Source organism: Bombus bifarius, unplaced genomic scaffold (assembly GCF_011952205.1).
Source record: "Bombus bifarius isolate JDL3187 unplaced genomic scaffold, Bbif_JDL3187 scf7180000010271, whole genome shotgun sequence".
Taxonomy (NCBI): domain Eukaryota; kingdom Metazoa; phylum Arthropoda; class Insecta; order Hymenoptera; family Apidae; genus Bombus; species Bombus bifarius.
In genome coordinates this window covers 4,648,373-4,668,029 of record NW_022885586.1, presented here as the reverse complement: position 1 = coordinate 4,668,029, position 19,657 = coordinate 4,648,373, and the positions used below count along the sequence as shown (strand labels likewise).

Genomic DNA, 19,657 nt, shown 5'->3' with positions numbered 1-19,657 from the left:
AGAATTGCAAACAATTAGTAATCCGATAAATTCTTTCGTCAAATATTGTAATCTCCTTTCAGTCAGTTTCTTCGCATAAGTTTCTTTAAACGAGCTGACGTTATTTATTACTGTATGTTAATTTATGATTATGAAATTCAAATCACTTGTTAATATTATCATAATATTATCATATTTCATTACAATAAAAATATTTTTATCTTTTTTATTTCTCGGTAAATTTGTTACCATCTGTTGATTTATGTTGCTCTCTGCTGGTAACATCGATCCACTTCATTCTCGACGGTACTGGCAAAGAGAAGTCTTTTTTAACTTTGGTCAATATCATATCATATGAGATAATGTATAACATACCAACATAGCATAAAGTAAAGTAAAATATGCAAAAAACTATTAAAGATTTATTTGTGTAAAATTATAGAACATTAAACAAGTAAAATGTTGACAGGTACTTAATTAAAGGGTAAAGGGCTATATACAAATCCGGTTTTTATTTACTCGTTACAAAACTAACTTGTATATTAAATTAAAAGAATATTGTTGCTATAAAATATATAAAAATTTTTATTCATGCAAATTGAAAGTGCAAAGACCTCTCTCTCGACGAGGAAAACATTTGTACATTATTTGAATATAGAATGATTTACAACTTCCGATATCTTGCCACTTAGATTATAAATAAGAGACAAAATACTTGTTACTACTAAAATATTTTCCTTTATTCGAGTAGTTTGTACGATTAATCATGGAACATTGTAAAAATAAATATTATAAATCGACTGCTATAGACGCTATTCTACGATCATCTTAAACAAGATCCTCGACACTCTTCGTTCATTTATTCTTGCTCTAACTAAATTTTTCATTCGCTGCTTCTGTCCCCATTTCTTCCAATTGACTAGACGCCAAATCCAATTTCGAAGTCCACGATGGTTTCTCCATCTCTTGCGTGTTTACTTCCTCTATCAAGATCATCATTCTAATGAAAAATTCGTTCAATTTCGCTGCCGTGCCTCGTCGTAGCTTCGGAAAATTTCTATCTACAATACAACGATATTAATATAAATTACACGATGATAAAATAATTTATTTATTCGATTCAGAGACCGGAACTAAAGTAGAAGATTAGATAGAATCGTGATATCTAGGTCTCTCGTGATACGAGTCCCACCGCACATAAATCGCGATTATTGATAATATAAATAGAACAATGTGACATGTTCGACGAATCAATATTTCTGGCGATCAGTTGTATGATGCACACGCTGGACAACAATGAATACTTATGCCAACTGGTTCACGGGAAATGGTCATGCCTTCATGAAATATGAAACAATCACCAACGAAGGATACTTATTCATTTTATGTTGGCAGTCGAGTTTATAAGTAGTTCCTCCTTTGTCGAGCACCTACATTGTTTGCAAATAGCATAGGATTAAAGTGGCAAGCATACAAGAGAAATGCAATATCCTCTCTTTCGTTTACCGAGCCGATAGTTGAGAATATATTTTTAGATATCATTCATGGTGCATAGAAAGTCTCCTTTCTAGAAAGAACAATAATGTCGCGTTTAACATCCAAGTGGTATAAAATTACACACGAACGGCATTTCTAAATAAGATCTTCCTTATTGTAATTGCCGGTTCAATGCAGAAAAATCGATTCAGAAACACGATAGCACAATATTAGTCCAAAGAATACTACTCCTATTTCATAAGATCATTTAACCCACGAAGGTTGTTATTATCGGAAACAACGATTGTTTTATTTCATATGGATACAGCGAACTTGTTACTTCTACGTGATAATAAAAATCATTTAAAAAATGAAATTTTTTTTACAGACTGTGAAAGAATTCCACCATATACATATTGCGTTACACATAATTGTTCTTTCCTAATGATCAGACTGCAGATTCTTACGCTCTTATGGGAAATTTCGAAATGCAAACATGCACAAGATGCTCGTATTCAAATATATTTACGATACGCCAAGTAGAGTATTCGTTTTAAAATTTAATAAACGAAATTCCTTGCTGAATTACCATTTTCTTTTTTACCGTTTTTACCGTTTCATAAGAATATACCTAATTTGCATAAACACTCGCAATCTACGAAAAACCTAGAGGAGTCGATATAAAAAAGTTAAAATATAGGAATCTTTTTTTTTAATATTTACTGGATGGATAAAACGAGTTCTTGATCCATATACTCTGTTGTGTGAGCGCAGCCATGAACCTCTTCGTTATCAAGCTTTGGCTCTCAGGTGTCATCGGTCTCAAACGACTAATAAATCGTAGAAGATATTCCAACAAATATCGATTAGGGTTATGCAATTTTTCCAGGCATCTTTGAGGTTTCGAATTCCAGACGACGATATAACTCAAACTATCGACGTCTAGCAAAGGATGTTTCAATGTCTCTAGCCATTCAAATAATAATCCTGACAGAATATACAAGTCAGTTTCCATCTGAAGCCTCTGCCACGCCGTAGATCTATGATTTAGATCCATCTGAAAATTATCACAAGACAATTCACTTCCTCGACACTGAATATCTTAATTCGAAATAAAAACGATCCTTCAACCTGATAATCCTGAAGACGTTTCTTCGTCTTGTCAGATAAACTGGCGGTGTCTTTGATCAGAGCTCTAATTGCTTCGTCGGTGTTCACGGTTTCCAGAGCTGTATTTTGAGCAGCAGCTTTTAAGTTTATGTGAGATTGAATTTCTTTGTAACAGTCGTTATCTGCGAGATCCTGACCGTGAATTCCATCACCGAGCACGTCGTCCACGTAGTTGTCATCCAACACTATAAAAAGGTAGCGTTCTTTTTTATCTAAATTAAATTTTATACTAATTTAATGATTTTATTTTAGGTTGAGGCACCTGGAAAAGCTGAATCGTAGGATGGACTGTCCGGAGATGTACAAAATACGTCGCTCAATCTTCCAATATCATCGGATGTTCCCCTTGAAGATGCTTGGCTACCACTTGCACACGCTTTCGTCGTACCTGGATAGTGGACAATTAGAAAATTCGTGTAAATTATTAAAGATTTTTAATTTATTAGACCATTTGAAACTCAGTTTTCCTTTAACTTCTTACTGGAGCATTCGTAAGAATCGGCGAGTGAGTCAGCCCACGAGTAAGAGTGTTTAATATTTCCTTTGTTATCTCTAAACTTTTCCAAAACGTGAGATATAAATTTTCTCGTGAAACATGTACTGGAAATAGTGTACGTGATTTCACACGGAGAATTGTCCTCTTGACAATCGCACAATTGAAGGATTCGTTCACAAATCGTGAATACGATCTAAAAAATAATTTATTGGAGAAATTTAATAGGATTAATTAGAATCATTTGGTTGTTCGTTCGATATGTCGTCTTATGCCAAATCCATCGATGTTCTCGATTGTTTTTTGATATCTATTTGTTAAATATCAAGTTCATAGATATAATATTATTTTATTATAAGGCGATGTTAATCGAGAGAAGTAATATTTTCACTTAATATCTTAGAACGATAAAGTTAGACTGCCTCTGTATTGATCATAAACATTACATATTTTATTTATGCCTAGTGTGTTTGTAAATGAGTAACTAAGAACAATACAACGATTCTTAGTGTGACTCATGTATTAATTTATTTATACAAATTAAGACGATGAACATGCTATAACAAAAATAGGATAAAACATTAATACAAAATGTTACTAGTAAATAGTCCGGTCGTACGATATTCACATGTAAATTTGTATAATCTATGAATTCGCATATTTCTGATATTGACATAAGACGTCTGTGATTCTTGCAATGCATAAAAGAACCTTTGGTACGTATTTGAATGTACGTTGCTCGTATCCATGTAGTACGTTGTGCTGCTTCTTCAGATGCGATTGCAGGCTGCAAGGCTTACGATCGCCTATTGCGCTATTCAAAGGGAAAACTATCATCTGTGGAAGCACAAAGTGCTCGAATTCTTGGATGCAGAGAATTTGTCCCCGCGTCTGTATCGCGCACGGCCGCTTCATACGAACAAATCGTATGGCATCGTTGGCCCGCACACGAAGACTGTAAATAAGGTAGCACGCGATCAGAACCCCAGTTCTGCCCAGCCCTGAAAAAGGTACATGTCCTTTAAACTTGTCTAAACTATGTATGATTAATCGCTTGGTGGAGATTCAGAAATTTCCATATTTTATTTTTAGAACCTGTGCTAGCCCAAATCCATGTTAATTAAAGCCTTGAATCTGTTCCAATAGAAACAGAAATAAAATATAATGGTAAACTAATAAAAATATTATTACGATTAGTATAAGAATTATAAATACATAACAAATATAAGAAATAAATATAAACGCAGTGTGGTGGTTACTTTAGAAATTTAAAAAATTCTAAAGTCTACATTTACTTTTCAGTAATATCACCGAGTTACAAACGCGCGGTAAAATGATATTCCAATTATAAGGAAAAGAATTTTATAACATTTATTACGAATTATTGCCAAGTGATAAGCTGACTTTCTAGTTTTCACAGGATCAGTTTAGAAATTAATAAGCTTGTAAAATCAATTGATTCGAGCGTTTACGTTTTAATAATGTCACGAGTTTTCCTATCATCCTGGATGATATATGAAATGAAATATTTATCCTTAAAGGATAGGTCGGGACTGCTTATCGATCGTGCCTAATTCGGGAAATAAATTACGTGCTCGTGCTCGTGCTCGTGCTCGTGCCCGAGCCATGAATCGGAAGCGGAACTCGTAATCGTACTCGGTCTTGTTTCCGGGGTTAACAAGAGTTATGACGTGCCCGACGTGTAACCACTTGATAATAACCATAAACTGTGTTTCGTCTGTGGATGTCCGTGGATATCGTAACACGTATCCATGATTCATAATTAAGTTGCAGAGCGTGCATACAAGGTACGCGTGGAATTTCGACTATTCAATTAAATCGTCGCTTGACAACGCAACCAGGCAATTCGTTGATCAAAGAATTCGATATATTCCTGGCGATAAACCGTTTTCGTGCATGGAACGAACCGTGGAAAATAAATTATTTCACTGACAAAAACGTTCTCGTATAATTACAGTATATCGTGTTATATGGGAACTGGGATACCTTCGTGTACGTAATGATCAGGTCTGTAGTTTTACAAGGAGCTATCCTTGCGTCGATTTGTCATATGCGAAGAATATGGAGAATATGAAGAAAATGTAATTTTTATGATCGTTAAACATGCATGGCCTGCAGGACCTTGTTATCGAGGAAGCAATCGATCGATACGATCGAGCTCAAGTTGCATCGAGGTTGCCGAACCTCTTGATGGAAACAGAACAGTTATTCAATTATATGACTGTCATATATTATAATGAAAGACAAAAGTATTCGTATGTAGAAATGAAAAGTAATATTTCGTATGTTATTAATTTTATTAAATATATTCAATATATTATATCAAACATATTTAAATACGTGCAATTGTATATTATAAGTATATTATACGCAGAGTACTGAGTAACAAATGTAACTAAAGTAAATTAAAATTAAATTGTGTACATCTGTTTTACTGTAAGTGTCTGTGTATAATACATAGTGATATTTGAGTATATCTAATAATATAGAAAATGTTATTATTCTTATTTCTACATTCTTACCGTACGAATACTTTTGTCTATCGCTGTAGCCTCATACATGTGAGATATTTTTATGAGAAAATTGCAGGGTTGAATATTTGCATGTGGAATTTGCAATTCCCCGCCCCGCCCACGCCCCAATTTCTTATCATTACTTATCTATTATTCGTGCCCATAAATTTGGTTAAAGAACTGAAGCTAACAAACGTTTATGGTTGAAGAACACGCTTCTATCTAATTAGTGAATTAGTCATGTAAGAAAGGGTGCTAGGACTTTTACAGTTTTATCTAACATTGGATCAGGATATTGTTTTATGTGTCAATACTAGAATCTCCTGCCTGTAATGTACGCTGTGTTCGTTAGATTACTTTCGATGCAATAGCGTTTTTCAATCGTTAGCAGATTTCCTAAATTTCAGAAAACTATCTCCTATTTCAATTTTATGACAAAACTATTTTGGAAACGTTACAAGTTCTTTTTTTCTTTTTCTTTGTTGAAACAAGTTCAAGTTTGAGACATGAAAATTCTACAAATAGAAATTCATTTAGTTGCAATATAAAGTACCACAGTAGGGTTGAAGCTACATTTATATAAATAGGTATAAGTACTTCTGACCATTTAATTGAAATTATGTTTTATCGATATAGTTCAGATATATTTTTTTCCAAAACGCTCTTTTAATACGCATTTCACGTATTAATATCAATTAATAAATACAAATAAATACAGTATGTGTATATTTCGATATGTTTATATTACACGAATGTGGAAACAAAATACATATTCCTATTTATATGCTCACCGTTATAGATGATCATAATTTAGCTGCGGATATCTGTGTATTTATGAAAAATAATATACAAAGGTATATAAAATATCTGAAATAAAATATTCGTTGTAAAAGATTCCACTTATTTAGCTGCGTACATATAAATATAGATCTGCATGAAAATAAATAAATATATAATGAAAGTTTCATTCCTGTAAAAGTGAATATCAATTTCGCTAAAAGCAACTGCGTGTTTTTAGCAAATACATAAACATTTCGTCGAATCTAATATTTCTAGTATTAAAGAATAATACGAATTTTTTCTCTTGTTTTATAAATTGAATGGAGCTTCTCGATATGAACTGGGAATAATAACAGACCGCTCCTACACTACCTATTTTCTCCACGTAGCCCATACAACGTATAATTTTTGCGGTCCTCGGCTAAAGGTTTAAGAAAGATCGTAATGAATGCGAAAATTCAGATGCGCCGGGTTAACACCGCGTGTTGTAGCACGCAATGCACCAAAACAGGTCTCGTTCTGGATGAACGCGTCTCACACGTGGCTTAAATCGATACATTCAAAGGTTAGAAATCGTCGGTTGATAAAGGGTGGGCGTGTGAAAGTAAAAGGGGAACGTTTAAAACGTCGATGACTTCATTGTCTTGAATTAAAAGGCTTATTTAAACGATGATGATAGAAGGAACTGCACGTTTCTGTTCGCGATAACATCTTCCTATAAACTCTTCCACGCCAATCCTATCAATTTAAAAAGATAACGATTGCAATTTAAATTAAGAAATTGAACAATCGAAGACTATTTATTGGCGAAAGGGGACTGTGTAAAAATAAAAATTGGGTCGGTGCGCCTATCGAAAAGAATCGATTTACCGGCATGACAATGAATTGCCACTCTTCCCTCTTGCACAGCGAAGGCCACGACCTTGACCATATCCAGAAGTTTGCTCATGGTCGCATCCCCGTAGTCCTTCAACGCGAAATTGTAATAGTAAACTGCAACAAATCGCCAAGTCGTAATTACGGAATTGTCATCTTTTGGTATTTAAGGGGAGGGAAATGTGATTCGAGAAATAATATTTATATGACCGTGGACGAAATTGAGTTTTGTTTCGTCTGCATGGTTACACGATTCTGCTGCATTGCATGTTACAGCTAAACTTCTTCGATCTACCTCACCAGAACCGACACTGATTCCTGTGAAACTGTTTTACAAGTTTAGTCTTCATTTACGTATAACTCAATTTCGTCGCGCGGTTAAATATGTAATTATTATTCATGTAATTCCTGTATTTTAATGCTTTTATTACCCTTATTGTCCATTCTATTTATCATGCTATTAACCCTTTCTGAATTGAATATTCCTTGGGTTGTGGGAAAAGTTTTTCTCTGACGTTTTTATAAAGAAGAATTTATAATGCAGTACAATTGGAACCATTTTACCGAAGACAAATATATTTATAGTTAATTGAATTAATATTAATTTAATTCACTTCACAAAAACATAATATTGTATGTACAAAACCTGGATCATAAAGGAGTTAATATTAAATATTAATTTTATTTTGAGGTACTTTTCAACACTATGTAACTTATGATCGATCATGTACGATATTTATTCAAATAAAATATGAACCTTTCGAATTAATCAAGTTTCATACATTTTTATGAAATGTGTAAGTGGTTAATGTCCGCTCCTTCAATGTCATCTCTTTTTCCACTTTCCAATTTATGGAAACTTCGTAATTGATTTTTTTATTGTTTCTTTTCTATTTTTGTGTTTATGGTTGAAGCAATTGTTTTAACGTTCTAATACCTACTGCTATGTTTCATGAAGACATTCGGGTCATAAGTAAAGCCACTTTCTTCGAGAGGACCACCGCAGCTTGCATGCTCGCCAGGCGTTTGTAGGTTTACTATGGTTTTTATACTCCACCCTTGAAACTGTGCGATTATGTCCTTTTTTATTATCTGTGCGGTGTTCGGTCGTGCCATCGCGAGTACGTCGTCTGTCACCCTGAAGAATTATCGACCCTTACATTCCTTGCTAAACCTCCAAATTCATGACACTAGTCACTTTATTTGATCAAATAGAATTTGGCGTTATTACCATTTTGAAGTCATTACAGATAAGAAAAAAGGAAAAATCATTGTAGAAGAAAATCAGATCCATCGTTACTAGAGAATTTCAATAAATGCTGCTGATCATTTCATTCAAACAAACAGATGTTTCTGCTTTGGAATAATTACCATTTTTTTTTTAAATCAATTTAGGAGACAATCGAATTATCATTATCAATATTATAAGATTTCAATGAACAAACTGTCCCTAATTATTTTATTTAATCAAACAAAAAATATTGTTCACAAGTACAGTAGAAGCTCGAGTACTCGAAATTAATTTTAAATTAATTAATTTCAAAATAATTATTATGACACGCTGTTCATGTAATAACTTTGTTAAAATATCTTCGTATAAAAAAAATTATTCGTTTCAAAGCGTTTTAGAAATACTAATATCAAACAAGAATAAAACCATATGAATGAAAAACAATTTCTTTTAATTTTTACATTTGTTTTCCAACGTTTTTTTCAAATAAACATCCCCAAATTTTCCATTAATCGGTCCAGTATTCTGGTAATCAAGATTTTACTGTAATTAAAATTTAAGGAAGTTAATTTACGAGTAACATATTAGATTCCATGATGAGATTAATTCCGTCTGTTCACGGTACTCTATCGCGTCGTGATATTAATCGATTCAATTTCTCTTCGGAATAAAGATAAAAACGAACAGATTTGCAAAATTGTAGTTCGACATACGGATACAAAACAGGTGTTTTATTATACGCGAGCCCGCGAATATGAAAAATAAAATTTGAATAGGTTTCCATAAATTTTTATCGTGACCTTACCAATGCGAAAATATGTTCTGTATCGCCATGTGCACTGGCGGCCACGCTTTCGAATTTTCATATTTGCATCTAGAGCCACCGCAAAAGATCGCGCACTGTATAGCCTGCGGCGTGAATTTTCGCAAATTTTCGGAGAATTTATTGTAACCAGCCTGGACCTCGCACAGATCCACTTGGCCCGCTTGAAAACCTGCTGGTACCAGTGAACTTACATCCATTCTGCAAACAATGTTTGATTACTCATTTACAACTTATAATATGCTATAATTCTCTTGTACACATTTATAATTCAAAATAAATTTCAAACTTTAAATTATCCTCCCTATACTAATTATAAATTTTATTTATTTTAAAAACGATTAAAACAGGGAAATATTAAGTTAGTAATTAAACAATTTATTCGAATATTTCTTTCCTAAATTCGGTTTTCTTTCTTCTTATTTAAATGAATTGAAGATAGGCGTACATGTTTAAAAATAATCACGCCCCTTCCGTCCATCTCATTGCCGTAGAGAAATTGGATTTTTTCTTAAATTTCTTGTCCACTGTCCCTATCAGATACGTTTGACAATTCAAGTAGAATCTTTTTCCAACGGTTTTCTCTACGCAAAAATGCACGACACAGGGTAACAATCAATGCAAAAAAGCACTTCACGTACAGGGGTAAGCGCATAGCGACTGGTAGTTCCGCTACTATAACGCTACTTTATCTATCGTTCTATCATACAGATTGCGCCTGCGTCAGTCCTATTACCTATGAAACTGCCTTTGTTTCACTTCACCCTATTTATGTCTGTAGATCCGCGTATTTTATAACATTTCAAGTTCGCTATAATGGGATTGTATAATTTCCCACTCCGGTCTCTTATAGTTTTCATTGCATTTGTTCTATGTGCAGGTGTGGGGTAAGATATTAACGAATTTGAAGAAGATAAAAAAAATATAGTGTCCATTTTATATTTCATGTACGTATGTAATTTCTGTAGATCTTGTAATGTGTAAATCTTCTGTAAATCTTCATTTTAATGTTTTACAATGTATCCAGCTCCGTAAGATGAAATAATTTGATATGTGATATATATATGTGATTTGATATATGATAAAAATGCCGTATTCGGCGACCCGTTTGATGTAAAGTTTTGGCGTTCCATCTCCTTACAAGTCATATTTTTATTCACTTTTTGATAATTTTATTCTATATGTACTTTCCGTTTATGCTTACCCTATATGCTTACCTTGTACATTTATCTTATATGCTTCGTTTATATACTTAGTTTATATACTTAGCTTATCGACTTACCTTGTATATTTACTTTATATACATAAGCACATCTTACTTTTGTTGTATCACCACGTTGTAAACAGGTGAATGTTTTGTAAAAGTTTTTTTAAATTTTTGTGTTTATGTAGATAGTTACTTTTTATATACTTACCTGTTGGCTTTGTACAAGCCATGTTGTACAGTACATGTTGTACAATTAATAAGTTCAAGAAATTTTTCGAAATCTATTGGTTTTGAGAATATAAATTGAAAAAATGTACTGAAATAATCGGCTTATATAGTTGTTTGGTATAGTTGTTATTATATTGTTGCTGTTATATGGTTGATATTATATAGGTTTTATATATAGTTGCTTGAATAATAATATAGATTATATATATATATAGATCATTGTACGTTTGCATGAATATAATACCTAGTTAAAACATTTTTTAGTTCATTTTTCTTAAGTAATTTGATGTTATTCAAATTAAATTAAATTTACATTAATTAATATATATGTATATATGTATTTAGATTTCGTTATGAATTACAATATATACTGCTAACACGGTTGTCCTCTCCAATGCCTAAGTTCCTCATATAGCACAGAACTACTCATTCTGTTATGTTAATTTTTTGTTTTAAAGGATTAAAATAAATAACTAGAAATGTTATGCAAATTCAAAGACAAGATGCATATGTATTACACTGAAGAAATTATTCTAATTCTGTGATTGTTATTGGTGTTAAATAATTATGTTACTAACGTCTTGGAAACTAGATATAATGTTTCGAAATGGCGTGTGAATCGTTCATAACATGTGTGCGATAGACGTGGCAGGAGTTGCTTTATCTGTAGTATGCTACATGGCTAAAGTACCGACGATACCATAGGTAACCGCAACGCAATGTATCATCAAGTATAGACAAGTTTAGATAAGAATATTTTGAGTGTAGGAAAGTCTTATTAATTTTTGACGGTGCATTGAAGAACACTTCAGTGAGCAGTGGCTAAGATGTCCGGCTTTGACGAAAATCCTTTTGGGGAACCGAATATCAATGATCCATTTTCAGTGAGTATTTCATTAGCGGCTAGACCCGAGGCACGTACTATCTTGTTCAATATTGCCTGTAAAACTGTCAAATCGAAATAAACGTGTTTTATCGAATTATTATTATTTTGTGCCAAGACTGTAGGCGAAGACTTTTATTATGTCTTGATATTAGTATCTTAATTATTTGATATTTGTATGCCTTATTTTTTAGTCGTGCTTTATTATGTATGTTAAGTATGATACTAAGATTATCATATATATACTATTATTATTATTTTTTATTGTTTTGTAAATAAAAAATTACTGCTTCAAATTTATTGTGAAAGAGACATGTATGCCATAAAGGAAGTCTTTGAATTGCTGTTGACTCTATATATAGACATCCTCTATAAATACACATTCTTTAAGTGTTAGTATATTTAACTTTCTTTGTGAAGGTTGACTGCGATATAAAAGAAGCAGTTAACAATCAATTACTTTTTTAAATAGGATCCTGCGATAAGAAGGGCTGTATCTTCTACTCCAGCTAATAGGGGTTTAGAAGATTACAATCCTTTTGCGGAACAAGGTTCACAAGGAACTGCACAAGTCAGAGGTGCATCAAATCCTCCCATCTATGGAGGTATTGGAGCTACACAGCAACCAGCTACACTTCAGCCTTCAAATCAGGAACCTCCTGCAACTAATTATGCCCGTACTCCACAGCAAACAGTGAATACATCACTTGGAAGCACATTATCCCCTACTTCAGATGTAAATGTACATGAAGTTTTGTTTTATAATATTTTATAGTGAATTTTAATATCGTGTTAAGTTTGTCTTGAAAAATTATGAAATTTTAGCAAAGATCAGAGCCAGGATGGAAAGCAGGAACAGAAGAAGACATAAGGAATACACCATACTATCGTGAGTCCAAAATATAACAAGTCAATGTTTAATATATTTCCTTTATTATTGTTTAACAATTGAAAATACTTGGTTTTCAAAGCAAAAAGGAACAATTGGCCACCTCTACCTGACAAATGCTGCTGCCAACCTTGCTTCCACCAAGATATCGATGTGGAAATTCATACAGATTTTCAGAAGGTAGTCAGACAACTATACCGTTTATGGATGTGTAAGTTTAATGTATTGCATCTAATTTTAATGAATAAAATAGTATAGTAAATAACAAATAATTTTAAATTACAGTTCACGGCTGTATTTTAATTCTAAACGTTATTGGTGGATTTATTCTACTGTTATGTACCGGAGCATTTTCAACATTTGGTCTTGGGATATTGTATTTAATACTTTTTACTCCATTCTCGTTTTTATGCTGGTTCAGACCAGCATACAAGGCTTTCAAGTATGTAATCGATCATACATCAATGTCTCAGTATTAGTGTTATTATTCAATATATTTTTCCTCTTTTAGAAACGATAGCTCTTTTAACTTCATGGTATTTTTCTTCGTCTTCTTCTTTCAATTAATCGTCACAGGGATTCAGGCCATAGGCATTCCTGGCTCAGGAACTTGGTAATATTTTAATTCCCAAAGATACAGATTTATTCTAGAGATAATATGTTAATGTTTCAATTATTTTATTATCACAGCGGTATTATACTTGCTATCACGATGTTCGACAACACAGCTAAAGGAATATTCCTTGGCTTTCTACTGCTCCTTATTGCTCTTTGTTTCGTACTTGCTGCATGCGGAGATCTGCTATTATTAACTAAGGTATAGTGTCAAATTTCCTCAGTTTTGAAAAATAATTTTTGCAAATGGAGAACATAGAAGAAAAATATGATAAGTCCAGTTTTGTGGATTTCTTAATATTTATTTAATATAGTGATTAAACAGCATTTCAAAACATAATAGTTAGGAAAGGAATAAATCTACGATGTTATGATAAATCTACAAATAATATTAATTTAGTTGTTATGCTAGTTTAATTTCACTAATATTGATTTACATAACTGATGTTATAAATGTTTTTTAAATATTCAAGAGAGTACAAAATCAGACGCAAAGCCATTTTTGATATCGAATTGATAACATATCAAAAAAGAAAATAGTCTTTTGTCTTTATCATGTTTTTAACTTATGATCTTTAAATAGTAAAATATCAAAAAAATATGATCTATAGATTCATCGCATATATCGCTCGTCGGATGCGAGCGTTTCGAAGGCACAACAAGAATTCGCCACAACTTTCTTGCGCAATGAACATGTGCAAAATGCGGCAAGTAACGTCGCTGCCACTGCTGTCCGCGCCCAAATGGCTAATGCTGCTAATCAACCACGCTATTAAAGTGATTTCACAACACTCCAGGATTTATTCTTCAGGTACTCTCTGACGTTTTACTACTCAGTAAAATCGTATGTGTAGATCATCTTAATAATGTGCATTACTCGGGACTCGAAATTATAATGTTCCATAGAAGATTCTATTCTTACAGTGAAAACGAGAAAATTATACTACTCATTCATAAAATCATTTTTCTTTTTTTCTTGGTACGTTCGAAGTTTTATTCATGCACGTTTTCTCCGAAAAATGATTGATTCGTATCGTTTATCGAAAGATCTCAAATGAATAATCACAAATTTACTCTTGGCAAGTGTTTAACGATTTATGTATTTCTTTATTCCCCATAACAGTATTTTAAATCGGATTAACACAATTATTATGTGGGTATGTATGTGTATTATTTAAAACATATATGATGTGTATATCCTTTTTGTTTGTATTGATTGAAAATGAGTCACAAAATAATTTATCATCTAGTAAAGAAACGAGCTAATAATAATCATATCACTAATTCTTATATTATTGCTTCTATATACATGAACATATTTACTAGCTTTTGTATTTTAGTGGCACTTTAATCATGACGTTGTAATCATGTGCGGCTTTATATAAATGGAAAGCGTTCGATTGTGTTGAAAATCAAAATAATTTAATTTAACATGAAAATATGTTGTATCCACGAGTATAGATTTCAATTTCTTGTTTTACGGAACGTTAATTTAACTACCGATGGTAGGGGAATATAAGGCATCCATCCTTTTGTCTACCTTTAATAACGTCCTACACATTCCTTAAATCGTGTAATATACATTATATGGCCTTTCTTTAAATTAAGTACTTGTTACTTAGATCCTTAAAATATTCTATAACTTTGTAAAGTTTAAACTATATATACATATAAATATTATATATATAAATATATATAGATAATGGATATTTTGAAAAGAAACCGAATATTACTTTTACATATTGTTTAATTATTTATTAATTATCGATAAATTATTTGTAGAGTATGAAAATTGGTTTATATCGTTGCTGTTACCTAATTGGGTGTAATCTAAATGTCTCAATGAACTGGAAAGTTTATGTCAAGTAAAAAATGTTCAGAAATATAGGAAAAGAGTGGTTGAAGGATCTTTGTTATGTACTGAGACTAATCAAACAAAGATATTGTGCTCTTTAAATATATTTTTACATATATAATGCTGTTTAAATTGATTGCAATAATTATTACATACCTTCATTGTATAGCAATGAACAATAAATGACTTCGTTTTGTATAAAAAAAGAAAAGTAAGAAAGAAATGTTATTTAAATTTTATAAATACGCACTGGTACATTTACTTATGTAAGAAGCAAAGAAAAGAAAAGCGATAAATAAAAATTTAGTTTGCTCATAAAAAAGGAGATCTCTTTCACACCAATGATTAGCACAAAAATTTTTCCATTTAACATAATAAATATTTATAATAAATTTTCCAGATTCTGTAAACCAATAGTCTTCAACAATATTTTACCTAAAATTCCGGAATTATAAATCATCAATTTTGATCCATGATTAGATAAGCTTATCTTTCAATTCGACAAACAAAGTATACATTATAAAAATACAAACGCACCTTCAGATCGATACGTTGCAATTGGATCTATTGGAAATGAACTAAGATTGATCTTGTCCGTAGATCCCGTTCCGATTAATTTCGCTACGAATATAGCATCCATAATTTCTATATCCGATCTGTACATTAATCTAGCGTGTCCTTCGGCTAGTCTGAAAAAAATTGTTACGCTGAATGTTTAAAACAAAAAATGCTTTAAATGTCTTGTCTCTTGTTACCTAATAAGACTGTCCAAAAGTCGAACTGTTGTTCTTTCTTCCCTCCTATCTGGATGAGATCTGTGATAAAGATAAGTCGCTCGAAGTACCATTTCCGCTTCTTTTGTTAGTTTCGGTTGTAAAGAATGCACGTAGGCCAAGTATTCTCGCAATATATCCTCTTTCCATAAGTCTTCGGTATTTAAAAGTTCTATGTGATTTTTCGAGTCTCTGTGAAACATTCACTCGAATTAATGATTTAGTATATAACAAAAGAATCGACTGCATAAATTTTTATTACGTTTGAATAGTGTTCTCTTTCTTTTCGTAAGCAGCCTTCAGAATATGGTCGGACGTCAACCGGTCCCATCCTGCATTCCTATTGTCTTTCAAAAGCAAGATTAAATCGAAACGAGATAAAAGAGGATCACCTAAATTCGTTTCCCATTCTTCATCATCGGTAAACTGACCTCCAACTGGATTAATGGCTGCGATCACTGAACATCTTGAGTTTAACGTGCTAACTAACCCAGCTTTGGCGATTGATATCGTTTGCTGTTCCATAGCCTCGTGAACGGATGTCCTATCTTCTGAACTCATGGTTGTGAACTCATCTACGCAGCAGACTCCTCCATCGGCTAATACTAGGGCTCCAGCTTCTAGATGCCAGCCCTCTGAATCCTGTAACATATACGCGTGTATGAAGAAAATGATATGGATATTAATTGTTAAAAATAGAAGATATAGTGTATATTAACTAACTCTGACAGCAGCTGCTGTGAGACCAGCTGCAGTCGATCCAACACCGGTCGTAAGAACCGATCTTATAGCCAAACGAGATGCTGCACGAAGCAACTGGGATTTGCCAGTTCCAGGGTCACCGACCAAAAGAAGATGAGGTTCTCCTCGTACACGTGTTCCTTGTTTCGTTTAATGTGATTGTATTTTATGTTAAGAAGATAATAAAAACAAAAGTGATGCATAATTACCGCTTTCGTTACACTTTGGCACGCCACCAGCTAAAACTACAGCTAACGCCAATTTTGCAGTATACATGCCATAGAGCTTGAAATAATTTTTGTATAAATGGTGCCATATATATCTATTTTCTATTCTATTATTCTTTTTTTTTTGTTCATTTACATTGTAAATAAATCGATACCTGTGGACAAATAGATGTGATAATATTGTCTCTACCAAGCAAAGGATTATCGCTATACTTTTCCCAATAACGCTTAAAAACATCTCTCATCTCTTGCGAAGAAGAGGTCTCGGATATCTTGCGTCGTACTACAATGCTATTTGCTAGCATCATAGTTGTTGCTTCTAAACGTTCACCGACCTCTAAGGGACCCCATATTCTTATCACAATACCACTAGGGAAGAAGTGTAGGACATATTATAATTAAAAGGAGTAGTTTTTATTTGTAACATATATAAATGGTAACCAAGTTATTCACCTAATCTCAACATGATCTCCTGGCCTACATCTATCAACTAAATCATCCAGCAAGATAATTCTCAGTTCCTCTGTCAACGATTTATTTGAGTCTATTTTACCCTTTTCCTAATCAAGAGTATTGAAAGTTAATGATATTAACATGACAAGAGATAACTATAAAATTAAAGTGATAATATACTTGGACTCCTATTTCCTGGTAATCTGAGGAATCGTCTAGCTCAAAACCCGGCAGAGCTGTGAGCTTTGGTGCATGACATGCTTCACAGTCTGTAATATCTTCAAAAGCCTGTCTTTCCCACTCATACTAGAAGTAGATAGCATTTATGTTATCAGCTAACAAATGTTACAAAATGTATATAGTACATTTACTAGTACACTTACTTTAATAAAAGTAACATGTTTACATTTTTTGCAATTCATTCGTTGAACAGTTTTTAATATTGTTGGTTGGGAGATCCTAACAATGATGCCACTTGTTGAAACTAATTGGCCAATTTGTCCTTGGTCCAATGTGACTGGCACAGCAGTAACTCTAATACGAACCTATTTCCAAATATATTCTTAAAATAATAGATTAAAAATATTAAAATTTTAATAAAACTAATATAGTGGTCATTATTACCCTTTTTTTAATAATTTGTTCTGGTTTTGCTATTTCTTCTTGTACTGTCACTACCGATTCGTCACAGAATGGTAAGTAATATCTAGGATATCGTAAAATTTTCTGTGCTACATCCGCATTATCCTCGAATAGCGATACGAAGCTGTAAGGAAAGTATCCTTCGTATCATACGAAGAGTAAATGCAATTGTAAAATACCCACTTTATATAGATAGAGTAGTAGCAACTAGAATCTGCGTTATCTAAAATCTCTTCGAGTTCCACTAGGTGATGTTTTAATAAATACTCTTCTAACATTTTAAACTTTTATTTGTGGAATATAGAAATTGAGGTTAGAAACATCATGTTATATTCACGCTACACACGTGCTATTACTGCGCTGCTGACTTCCCGCCGAAACTGTTAGTCACGTGTTCTTCACTCAACACGTGCTTTCATTCTGTTTTTAATGTATATTGTCTCCATACTATTATAGCATAATAAATGCTAATATAATCAGTTAGTGTTTCTCTTAATAATACTATCCATTTAATTAAATAAAGTAGAACCTTCAGTGAAAAGGTGTTACAAGTATATTCCTTTTTAAATATGTAGCGACACATGAGCTAGAGGACTATTCGAACCACGCTGTTATTTTGCCTCGGAGTACCAATATCGTTAGGATATACATAATGTAATAATAAACCAACTCCAGGCAAAACAATGTCGCCGCTACGTGTAATCGTCTAACAAAGGCGAATGGAAATTTACCGGTACCCCCGCGACCAGACAAATAAAGGAACACGGTCGTAAAGTGACCAGTTTTTTCAATCTCAGTCTCGAGCGATTTTATTAGCGATCAACACATACAACACAGTTAGTACCAAGCGTCTTAGCGAACATTTTTTTAACGACCAGTATCGAGCAATCTACGGTCGTCTCTGTATTTATAATTATTTTAAAATATATTTGACGGTTTCAATATCGAGTAATCTCGTCATTAAATTACCACACGACCAACCACCCTTTACAAATACAAGATTTTGTTATGAATTTTCAATTCCTAACAAGTATAGGAATATGTCTTAATGTTTCAAAGCAAACAAAATTCTTTATTAAACTTCAATTTTATCTACAATTCCTTTAAATCAAAGGTTTTGTCATTCGTAGTACTTTTGTAGATTATATTTTTTTTAATATAGTATAAGAAATTTAACATTTAGAAGTGTATAGAATTTTCTATTAGAGTTTAACTTTATCCAAAATTTCCTCAAATTAAAGATTTTGTCCCTTGTGCCATATTTTTTCTGATCATTTAAGTGTAAAATAGTATTAACAATAATTTATATTTTTGATGGAGATTAAATAAGAACGATATCCATCCTGTTCTGTGAGATACAGTATACCAAACTTGAATTGTTTTGAAAATTACGAAAACCGTGATTCTAGCGTCTAAAATTTTATGTTCATTGAATTCCTTCATCCTTTGCGCCAATTTAATAAAGGAGCCATATCGATTTCTTGTCGTAAAACCGCAATGGCAGTTCAACCATTAATCGATTTTCGCGTCTTCCTACCCATCTCGTAATTCTGTTCCTGTGGTTTCGCGCGGAACCCTGCGGTAAAACTTGTCCCGCAACAGTGAAAACCTTTTCGGTGTCTACCTTTCATCGGGAAACCCTCGACGTTCCATTAATCGCGCGTTTAAAACAGAGGTATAATCTTGTAAATAAAATACGTTCCTATGGAAGTAAAAAGTGTCCTTTCTTTTTTATCGTATCGAGAAGGAACGTACACAATTTTCATTTCCTTTTTAAAACAA

The 19,657-nt window shown here is 32.6% G+C and overlaps 2 protein-coding genes across 6 annotated transcripts; one reads left to right on the top strand and one right to left on the bottom strand.

The window, feature by feature from the left end:
* Positions 1-691: 691 nt before the first annotated feature.
* LOC117216342 lies at positions 692-18,267 on the bottom strand. The gene is made up of 19 exons (XM_033462990.1): positions 18,059-18,267; positions 17,858-17,999; positions 17,617-17,778; positions 17,414-17,539; positions 17,234-17,340; positions 16,936-17,149; positions 16,763-16,838; positions 16,536-16,693; positions 16,075-16,454; positions 15,795-16,004; positions 9,345-9,563; positions 8,250-8,446; positions 7,303-7,425; positions 3,830-4,119; positions 3,107-3,314; positions 2,888-3,013; positions 2,587-2,810; positions 2,179-2,512; positions 692-1,040 (listed from the first exon to the last, which is right to left on the bottom strand). Exons 1-19 carry the CDS (start codon positions 18,151-18,153, stop codon positions 850-852), a joined length of 3,582 nt encoding a protein of 1,193 aa, XP_033318881.1. The 5' UTR covers positions 18,154-18,267; the 3' UTR covers positions 692-849.
* LOC117216341 (secretory carrier-associated membrane protein 5A) lies at positions 11,473-16,758 on the top strand. 5 transcript variants are annotated; one of them, XR_004489357.1, is made up of 10 exons: positions 11,473-11,681; positions 12,153-12,422; positions 12,506-12,569; positions 12,652-12,780; positions 12,855-13,011; positions 13,081-13,182; positions 13,260-13,386; positions 13,796-13,995; positions 14,308-14,341; positions 16,340-16,758. XR_004489357.1 is itself a non-coding variant. In XM_033462986.1 (9 exons), exons 1-8 carry the CDS (start codon positions 11,625-11,627, stop codon positions 13,958-13,960), a joined length of 1,071 nt encoding a protein of 356 aa, XP_033318877.1. In that variant the 5' UTR covers positions 11,473-11,624; the 3' UTR covers positions 13,961-13,995; positions 16,340-16,758. The 5 variants fall into 5 exon arrangements, 4 of the variants coding, with proteins under 4 accessions (XP_033318877.1, XP_033318879.1, XP_033318880.1 ...); XM_033462986.1 differs by lacking the exon at positions 14,308-14,341; XM_033462988.1 differs by lacking the exons at positions 14,308-14,341; positions 16,340-16,758 and adding an exon at positions 16,109-16,244.
* Positions 18,268-19,657: the final 1,390 nt, after the last annotated feature.

What these genes read in the sequence shown, in the direction of transcription:
- LOC117216342 (XM_033462990.1), bottom strand. Translation starts at nt 18,153, where the DNA reads ATGTTAGAAGAGTATTTATTAAAACATCACCTAGTGGAACTCGAAGAG. An exon ending in AAAGAGAACACTATTCAAAC is followed by an intron (nt 16,005 to 16,074) that starts GTAATAAAAATT and finishes AATGTTTCACAG; the next exon opens with AGACTCGAAAAATCACATAG. An exon ending in CATTCAAATACGTACCAAAG is followed by an intron (nt 3,315 to 3,829) that starts GTTCTTTTATGC and finishes ATTATTTTTTAG; the next exon opens with ATCGTATTCACGATTTGTGA.
- LOC117216341 (XM_033462986.1), top strand. Translation starts at nt 11,625, where the DNA reads ATGTCCGGCTTTGACGAAAATCCTTTTGGGGAACCGAATATCAATGAT. An exon ending in CCAGCATACAAGGCTTTCAA is followed by an intron (nt 13,012 to 13,080) that starts GTATGTAATCGA and finishes TTCCTCTTTTAG; the next exon opens with AAACGATAGCTCTTTTAACT. An exon ending in ATCTGCTATTATTAACTAAG is followed by an intron (nt 13,387 to 13,795) that starts GTATAGTGTCAA and finishes TATGATCTATAG; the next exon opens with ATTCATCGCATATATCGCTC.